The sequence below is a fragment of the Nesoenas mayeri genome (assembly GCF_963082525.1).
Source record: "Nesoenas mayeri genome assembly, chromosome: 2".
Taxonomy (NCBI): domain Eukaryota; kingdom Metazoa; phylum Chordata; class Aves; order Columbiformes; family Columbidae; genus Nesoenas; species Nesoenas mayeri.
This window is the reverse complement of record NC_137543.1, coordinates 123,735,456-123,745,205: the sequence shown is the minus strand read 5'-3', so window position 1 is coordinate 123,745,205 and position 9,750 is coordinate 123,735,456. Positions and strand designations below refer to the sequence as shown.

At 45.1% G+C, this 9,750-nt stretch overlaps 1 protein-coding gene across 2 annotated transcripts; it reads left to right on the top strand.

The window, feature by feature from the left end:
- Positions 1 to 548: 548 nt before the first annotated feature.
- On the top strand, positions 549 to 5,434 carry RPL15 (ribosomal protein L15). Of its 2 annotated transcripts, none has more exons than XM_080340590.1 (4): positions 549 to 621; positions 1,594 to 1,778; positions 2,801 to 2,937; positions 5,079 to 5,434. In XM_080340590.1, exons 2-4 carry the CDS (start codon positions 1,607 to 1,609, stop codon positions 5,382 to 5,384), a joined length of 615 nt encoding a protein of 204 aa, XP_080196716.1. In that variant the 5' UTR covers positions 549 to 621; positions 1,594 to 1,606; the 3' UTR covers positions 5,385 to 5,434. The 2 variants fall into 2 exon arrangements, with proteins under 2 accessions (XP_080196716.1, XP_080196717.1); XM_080340591.1 differs by having other exon boundaries at positions 551 to 621; positions 1,597 to 1,778.
- Positions 5,435 to 9,750: the final 4,316 nt, after the last annotated feature.

Sequence of the window (9,750 nt, the reverse complement as noted above, 5' to 3'; positions counted from 1 at the left end):
CAGGCCCGTAGCACCGGGGGGCACCGGCATCAGCCACGGGCACTGCACTGCTCTCCCCACCCCCGTACCGAACAGTTCTTAGGGCTTTTTTCCCCCTTAGAATTTATGATTTTATTTTATGACGTTATTAATGATTTTTCTTTCAGGATTTTTTTACAGCGTTCTTTTAAAGTACTTTTTCTAAGCCCCGCCCCAGCTCCTAGCTAGTTTAGGGCTCTCATGGGCAGGGGGTTGTTTCAGAGGATGCCCCACGGCCGCCCCCCTAGCCCCGCAGCCCCCGGCCCCGCCGCGCGCCGGGGCGCGTGCCCGCCTGCAGCCCCGCGCGCCCCCGGGACCGCCCCCTCGGCACCCCGCCAAAGCGCGAGCGCGCACCTGTCCCGAGCTTCGCGCTGCGCCCCATCGAGCCGCTCAGCGCCGCGGCGGCGGGTCAAGCCCCGCCCCCTGCCGCCCATTGGCGGGCGCGGGGGCCGGGCCGCGGAGGGGCGGGGCGAGGAGAGCGGCTTCAGTCCCCCTAAGGACTGCATTACCCATGAGGCGCTGCTGCCGCCGCCGGAAGCGCGGTGCTGCCGCAAGGGGTTGTGGGAAGCAGGCCTCTTCCTTTCCGGTGCTGGGCGCCATCAGGTGAGGGGCTGTTAGCGTTTGGCCTTTCCCGTAATCCGGTGCCATCCCGGGCCCGGGGCGGCCATCTGCCCTCCCCGCTGCCGTCCTCGCCCGCCGCCACCCTGGCGGGGTGGGACGGGGCTGCTCCTGCGGCGCGGGGGATCTGCAGGGAGCGGGGGCCGGCGGGCCCTGAGGGAGGCCATTGGAGAGCCCGTGGGCTGCGGCCCGTCAGGGCAGCCCGGCTGCCTGGGGTGTGCGGCAGGGAGTGGGTGGGATGGGGACACTCAGCCGGGCCCCGGGTTGCAGGCCGCACATCGCAGCGTAGCGGGTGCAGGTTGGTTACAGGCCGCGCGGCTTGTTTCGACGCTGGGTTTGTAGTTCGTTTGTGGTGTTTAATGCCATAATGCAATCGTAAAGAAGGGGGGAGCTTGGGGTGGCAAGAGCTGTGCCATGGCTGGGCAGAGAGGGGTGTGGAAAATCGCACACCAACAGGTTTTATTCCGTGCAAATAAAATGCTGTGTTTTTCTGATGGTGATTTGGGTGGTGGCTTGATAGAGTTCACCTATATCTGCTAATTGCTGCAAGCGTGTGGGAGCTCAGAGGTGATTAAAACACATGAAAACTAAAGATGACACAACTCACAGTCACATACTTCTTTTATAGATTAATATTTACAACTTGATTCAGATGGTAACTCTCAATTTTGGTAGTATCTAACATACACATCTGAAAAATTCACAGCTGAGGAGTTCAACACTTACGAACATATAAAAAGGGAGAAAATTGCTGATAATGGTAATTGCCATGTGTCTTGTTGGAGTCCACCATGCGTGAGCCGTGTTACCTGGTGTGCCAGTGGTGCAAAGAAGCTTCAGAGCATCCCTTTTGTCAGTGGTGTTATGTGTGTGGTTTGATGCAGTGTCTCTGTTGGAAGCTGTTCAAATCTGGAATCCGTTTGGGTGCACTGTTTTTTCATTGACCTCTCGATTCAGCAGGTAGACAGGCATGGGTGCCTACAAGTACATCCAGGAGCTATGGCGGAAAAAGCAGTCGGATGTGATGCGATTCCTCCTCCGTGTCCGCTGTTGGCAGTATCGCCAGCTCTCCGCCTTGCACCGGGCTCCCCGGCCAACCCGACCGGACAAAGCTCGCAGGCTGGGATACAAGGCCAAGCAAGGTAACAAGATTTAGAGGTTAAGTCCGCGTGCCTTGTGATGGAGTGACCAAGTTTTACATCAGCTTCCTCCTGTTATTAACTGATAGTAGAATAACAAAATCTGAAGTCTCAATATTCCCCAGGACCCTGAAGTGTCCTGCGTGAAATGAACTTAATGTTATAAATGTGTTAAATTGGTAGCGACACACATAGCCCAAAACCTTATTTCATGTAACTTTGAGTTTATGCCTTTGGTGGCCATTTTGGCAGATGGAGATGAAGTGCGCTTTGGCTTTAATTCTTTTGCTGCATTACTGCAGCAGAGTTGAGCAGTGTTTTTAGTATCCTAGGTCTGGGAGGCGTCCTTGTTCTGCTCAGGTTTTGTCCTGCATTACTTTGGCTGTACCACAGCTGCATGTGCTTGAATAAGCAAGATAACATCATTTGTACTGTCATTAGAAAACAGTTACTGGTCAGGGAAAGAAACTTGGCAAAAGTGGCCACCTATCTGTAACTTGAGCAAATCACTGAAACTGTGCTTGTTCACTATGAAAATGTAGAGCTTAAGAGTCTGCGCTTCTGTTGCTGTTCATGAAGTTTGTCTAGTTGCCTCATTTTTCAGTGATCAAATTTGAGCAGGGTTTGCGGATGGCTTGTGCTTCAGTGCTTTATGAAAGCTACTATCAGAATGTGAGGTTCTAAGTTTGGGTTTGGGTGTTTTTTTGTGTTACAAGGTAGCTGTAGCTGTTCTTAGTGTATTTGGAACCACACAGTGGAAATGTGCCATAAGGTCTGTTTTGGAACTGAAAAATAGTCACAACGGGCCATCATTTCTCTTACTCAGTTGTAATATAAATAACAAAACTATCCTGTGCTAGCCATCTCTGGTTTTAGGTTTTGGTGAAGACTGGTGTAGTGACCTAATTTGGAGCATTTCATATGAAGCTTTTGGGATTGGAAATGCAGTATGGGCATCAGAACTGTTTTGCTGTGATCTGCATTTTCAGCACTACAGAATTCTTCTAAATCATTATTTCTTTTAGGTTATGTTATCTACCGTGTCCGTGTTCGCCGTGGTGGTCGTAAACGCCCAGTCCCGAAAGGTGCAACCTATGGTAAACCTGTGCATCATGGTGTTAACCAGCTGAAGTTTGCCCGGAGCCTTCAGTCTGTTGCAGAGGTGACTATTTTGGTTATTGCTTAGAAACTGGGTGGTAGGAACGTCTTTGTAAAAGCTGAAAATACTCAGAGACAAACAGAACCCCAAACGACTGTTTTGCTGATGTGTTGGGTAAAAGACCATGGACATGGATGGCAGGAAAGCACCAGAGTGTCTTGAAAAGCTGCATTGAGACAAATGAAAAAACTATTCAGGCTTTACAAATGTGGTCTGGGGGAAGTATTACTTAGGTGGTTTATTGAAGTTCACAGCATATACTTGTGAAGTATGCCACAATACTTGTTACAAAAAATAGACCTACAACTAGTAAAATAAGGATTAGGCATGAGAAATAAAAATTCAGATACGCTAAGGTGTCTGACTTCACTCATCACTAAATCCCATGTCTGTGTTCACTGCCATGTTGTATGTGTAACCAGCTTTAGGTAATGTTCCTTTCACAAAGTACAGATGAGTTCCCATCTTAAAGTCCTGTTTTTGTAGCAGGAGTGCCACACAGTGTGCTTAGCTGTATCATAGGGTCTGAAAGCAGCGTGCCAGAGACCTTCTGGTTCTTTATAAAAAGCTTTGGTACCTCACCAGCACAAGATTGGTGGTTAACTTGTTTTTAGGTGAGATCATGTTACCTGCTGAAATACTCGAAAACTTTCATTCAATGACATCTTCAGGTTTCTTGTCACAGGAGCAGTGTTGAAGAGATGTAGTTCTCACCTTTAGAAAAAACTCTTTTCAGTTAGAATTAGTGCTAGTTTGCACTCTCAAAAAAGAGACGTTGTGAAAGAAAACAAACTGCTCATTGCCTTTCCATCTTGAAGCGCAAGACTGTTCTGTTCCCAGGACTTTTAAAATGTTTGTAAGTGACTTAAGCAAGTCGAATATGGCGGGTTTTTGTAAAAGGGGAAAAACAAACAAAACAAAAACCAAACCAACAAAAAAACCCACCTCACACCACTCCTAAATGGGGCATGCTAATTTAAGGGAAACACAGATTATGACTTTAAAATGGAGTTTTGTGGTTTTGGTGCTCATGGCATTTTCTTCATATATGCTCTTACCAGACAACTGATGGCAAATCACATGCTCACTCATGGTGACAGCTCGTGGGAGAGGTTATTTGCCCTCAGTTTTAGTTCAGAATTTTCTGGCACACTCCTTCCTGCAAGGCTTAACATTTTTCAGATATAAATATTACAGAAATATAAAACCTCCATTGTAGCTACCATTGCCACATAGAAGCTGGTTGAGGGCAGTTGACGTTTTAACGTTTAATATGTGTGTTACTCTCACATGCTAGAATGAAACATGGACTTGAAATAATTTTATTACATATGCAAAAAATAGTCAAGTGCTGTGTAGTGAAAGACTGTAGTAATAGATTGGCATAGAAGATGGGTGGGCTCAGTTGGTGCATACTTGCCCACAGTGATGATGAACTCCCAGGATTAAACACACTTTTAGTGTTTTAAATAAGGAGCATTCTTCACAGAAGAGGCAGATGGAGTTGCATAATTGATATTTTCTGCTTTGTTTTGTTTTCTAAACTAAGACTGTTTTTTTCCAACCACAATTGAAGATAGGAATAGTAAGCACTAATATACCAGCAGTGGAACAAAGACTTGTTACATCAGCTCTTCCTTTTCTCCTGTCAGTATAAGCTTATTCTCTGCAGAAATGTCTTTCTCCCCCGTAGCTTTAGATGTGCAAAGTATTTCATAACTTCCCACAAAGGATTGTTCCGTGGCCCCAAGTGCAGTTTGTGTTCTTCATCTGCACATTAGAAGTTGTTTTTAACTCTGTGTATATACTTATTGGGTACTTCTGTGCACAAAGTAGTTCTTTCTTTTGTTAACCAAGCACCTTCCTCCTTAGATTCTTTAAAACCTGTTTCCTGTAGGAATTCAAGCGGCCTGTTGGTTGGGTTTTTTTTTTTTAAATACAGCATTCCTTTCAGGTATTACTTTTTCTTGCATCTTAGCAACTGGAAGGGGAACAGTTCTTTTAGGAAGAGAGGGTCTCTCAGAGAAAATTGAAATTTCTAGCACCTAGAAAATTTTAGGTTTGAGTTATTTGTACTTTTCTGCATGAAGAGTGCCCTGCATCCTTGATTTTACAGCCTTTTGCTTTTGTTTTTTTTCCTCTAGGAACGTGCTGGCCGTCACTGTGGGGCTCTGAGAGTCTTGAACTCGTATTGGGTGGGTGAAGATTCCACTTACAAGTTTTTCGAAGTGATCCTGATCGATCCCTTCCATAAGACCATCAGGCGCAACCCTGACACCCAATGGATCACCAAGCCCGTCCACAAGCACAGGGAGATGCGTGGGCTGACATCGGCTGGGCGGAAGAGTCGTGGTCTTGGCAAGGGCCACAAATTCCACCACACCATTGGTGGCTCACGTCGTGCTGCCTGGAGAAGACGCAATACCCTGCAGCTGCACCGTTACCGCTAAGTTTTGTAAACGTAATGATCTAATAAAGCTGATGTGGGTTGTTAAATTTATCAAGTGCTTCTGCTGCTTTTTGGTATATGTGGAGAAGTGTAGAATTCTCTGAGTTCAGGTGTTTCTGTGTTTTGAAAGGTTTTTGAAAATGTAATTTGATATTTGTGAAGATTGTAGGCCCCGAGCATACAGTTCTGTGATGGGTTTCGCTTTTGATAAGACTGAAAAGACACGTGCAGTGTGAACTGAAAGCCTGTCAGCCAGTCTATGTTCTTTTTTCTGTTGGCCTGAGTAGACTTCTTCACTGTCTGTAGGTCTGTCCTGTGCTCAGACTGAAGGCCAGCTTTGATCTTGTGCAATGACATGTAAACTGAAAGTGCTAGTTTATTTTTTTATAGGTGATTAAATGCTAATGGCGATTTTATTTTTCAAGTTCTGTTTTTTTTTGTATGTCTTCAGTGTAAAAGCAGCTCTTGAGCCTTCGTTATCTGCAAACATTGGCTAAATCAACTAAGTGCAGAACAGAAAGATAAGCTTTGCTGTGATCACTGAAGTGCACAGTATTTTAAATATGGACACTTCACAAAGAACTATACAATGGTTTAGGTTGAGTAGTACAATGCCGACTAGAGTAGGAATAACTTCATTTATGCAAGATTCTGGGCAGTTCATTTTACAGTGGAGACAGTGTTTCTTAGATCTGTCTTTTGATACCAGAATAGATAATTCTCTAGTGTTGGAGCTGCATCTGATGAACTCTGCATGGTTAGGTGGTAGGAATAATTACATTTGGGTGACAGTTATAATCATAGATGGATGTATTTTGGGCTACATTTTATGAAATTACAGTGTGACCTTTCAGCATGAAATCAACTTGCACATAAGCACTGAGAGGAGAATAACTGCAATTTCTGGTAAATTAGCTCCTGGATGGCATCCCATCCCTCAGCTGTGTCAACTTTCACTCAGCTCGGTGTCATCTGCAAAGCTGCTGAGGGTGCCCTTGATCCCACTTTCTGTGTCATTGTTGGAGATGCTAAATAGTATTGGTCCCAATACGGACCCCTGAGGGACGCCACTTGTGACCGGTCTCCATCTGGACATGGAGCCTCTGACCACTACCCCCTGGGAAGTGCGGGAGGAGAGATTGCCGCTGAAGACCGAGGCAAAAGCGTTGAATACCTCAGCCATCTTCGGGATTGTTTGTTACCAGTTTGCCACTCATAGAAGATGATGTGGCTGATCTTCCTTTTTGGAGGTTTAAGGTAGTGCCTGTATACCCAATGTGTCTGGTTTTTTGGTTTTTTTAAGGTAACAACTTTGAGTCTCATGCTACTGCCCTAGGGCTTGATAAGCTGTTATGAACGCTTCTCGTGGATGGGGGAAGGTGACAGCAGGTGACTGGCCTGAGGTTTCCCCTTGTGGTCATGTAGCTTTTGGATCTTAAAATAGGGAGGAAGTGGAAAACTAACCTCTCCGAAGTTTATCGAAAGTTATTGATAAATGTATGGTATTCATCAGAAGAGCTAAGGAATTGGAAACAGATGGTATTGTCTTCAGCGGGAGCTCTGGGTATGTGTGGCTCATCCCAAGTCTTCAGGAAATCGGATCACCTTAGAGTCTCCTCAGCACTGGAAGTGTCTGGTGCTCTGTTAAACAGTGGTTTGGGTTGGAAGGAGGAGAAATTGCAGTGCAGTTATTTGTGTAAAGAGGAAAGACAAGTTCTCATTTTCCTTATTGAAAGCTGTATTTTTAAAAGGCAAAACATTGAGAAAAAAAACTTTGGTTGGGGTTGTTATCTTGGGAAACGAGGTGTCCTGGTTTTGTTAAAAACAAGACCATTTTCTCTTTTAGTGATTTTTTCTTTCAGCTAAGTTCTTAAAAACTGCACTTTTCTGAAGTTAGATACATGTCTTGGTAAACATAGCAATGGAATGCAGCGTCGCCCATAAGAATGCACGTCACGTATTTGCAAGGAGGAGCTAACTGAACAGGTGACAAAAACTGACCAGCAAAGTATTCCATCCCATCCACGTCATACATCATATAAAGGTGGTAGATCACGAGGATCTCGCTCTTTCTTTGACTATGGCTAGCATCTGGGGAGGACCCTGAGTCTGCCTAAAAAACACTGATACTGAGCTGTAGCTGAAGGGGGCAAGGAGAGGGAAGAGGAGGCATCAGGAGTTTCACTGGTGAGATTTATTAAGACATGGAGGAATCCAGTAATCGGTTTCTAAGCCATCTACACGGCTCTGTTTGTGGGACTGCTTATTTCTCAGTCTGAACAGATGTAATTAAAAGAGCTGTCTGGTTTGTAGGCAAGACAAAATGAGCACCACAATTAAACTGCAGAGAAATGCAGCTGTATAGTACCAGCCTATTTCAGCTTGATATCAGGTGCATTTGAAAATAGTTGGCTGTAAGCTTTTATGAGGTTGGATTTCACTTTTGTGTAGCCTTTGGTAGAAGGTGAGGGCCTGGCATGTAACTCAGGCTCTGTTAGAAACTAATTCTGTCCTCTTGAAGGGTGGAACAGGTAAAAACAGATTGTGTGATTTGGCATGTTCTTTAAATAAGCAAGCAGTAAACTCCCTTCCATGTAGCTAATAGAGGGCCTCATTTCTTGGCAGCACTAGCTAAGCTGAAAAGTCCAGACTCGCTAATCAACAGCGAGTGTTAATTGTTTCCTTACATTGTCTCCAAAGCATTGGGAGTCTCTGCAAGGCAGCTGTGTTCTGTCAGGTGAGGGATGCCTGTGGAGGGCACAGATGCTGATGGAAGGTATGCTTGGCTCCTTCCTTGCAGCAGAAGGTCATTGAATGTCACTGGGTGATTTTGTGGGGATCTTAGAATGAAGTAATTAGCAATGGAGGAAAGCAATAGCTGCTCTTGCTCACTTATCTCTGTCCTTGTAATGCGGCAGTTGTTCACCAGCCTTGACCCAGTGAGAAAAGTGACTGCCTGTGAACAGTCCCATCCAGCTAATGAATTAAAAACTAGACTCTAAAAATAGCGTAGCCTGATTGCTACTCTTGTATCTATTCACTCTGCAAAATTGGAAAAAACATCTTTTTTGCCCTTCTGTGTTTCTTTTCTTTTGCAGCACACACATGTCTAGTTCTGAGAGCATCAAGCCAAAATAACCAAAGTGATGGAAACACTGCTTCAGCCACAAAAAAAACCAAAAAAAAAGGCAATTTGGATTTGGAATTAGACAGTTTTCTGGGACTTTGAGCAAGGCATTGCTTGAAATGTAAAGCTGTATGAAAGGATGGAGAGCTTGTGGGTTGTTCTTCTCTTCATGTGTCAAGGTTCTGTATCAGCCTCAATTTAATAGTTATATTCAGAGTGTTTAGGTTGCAAAGTCTAACTCTCTGAAGTTAGGAAGCGCCTGAGCTACACTGCTTACTCAACCTTTAATTCGGTGGCTATCCTGCTCTTACCTAATGTGCCAGAAGAGGCTTCTGGCAAAACCAAGGCTGGAACCCAGTTCTTCTGGGCACCTTGTCACTACCTGAAATTTAAGAGAGCATGCTTTTCTTTGGTATCAAATGATGCTCGATGATAACCTATAATTAAAGGCTCTTATGTAATGGAGATGACATTTAATCTCATTAACTACTGTCAGCTCTCCATCATTCAGGGAAATTGAGAGCTGGGGTATCCTGGAGATCAGGGAGCTCAGTGGGAGCAGATGAGTGATTAAATTAAGCCTGTCTCTGTTAAGATCAATGCTGGCAGAGAACACTATGTCAGATGCAATGAATCCTCCTCATGAGCCTGCTGGGCTCTCCTTGTGTTGCCTTCCTGATACCAGGCTTTAGGAAAGCCCTTGGTAGTTCATATGCTGGACCAGAGGTGGCTCTCTAGGGGTTATGCAGCCTGGATCTTGTTGCAAAATGGTGGTAGAGGCCTCTGGACCCAAGCTGACTGTCCACATACAAGCTGATAAGTTCCCTTGGAAACACAAGAATCAAGAGGCACATTGGAGGAAAAAAAGAAAAGCAGAATAAAAAAGAATCATAGAATGGTTTGGATTGGAAGATGCCTTGAAGATCATCTAGTCCAAAGCCTCTGCCATGGGCAGGGACACCTCTCCCCAGACCAGGTTGCTCCAAGTCCCATCCAGCCTGGCCTTGAACACTTCCAGGGATGGGGCATCCACAGCTTCTCTGGGCAGCCTGTTCCAGTGCCTCACCACCCTCATGGTGAAGAATTTCTTCCTTACATCTAATCTAAATCTACTCTCTTTCAGTTTAAAGCCATTACCCCTTGTCCTGTCACTATAGGCTCTTAAGTTAGCTGGCTTCCAGCTGGGTTCATCCGTGCCCTGGTGCTGCCCAGTGAGAGGAACGTGTTGCAGAGGAGCTAG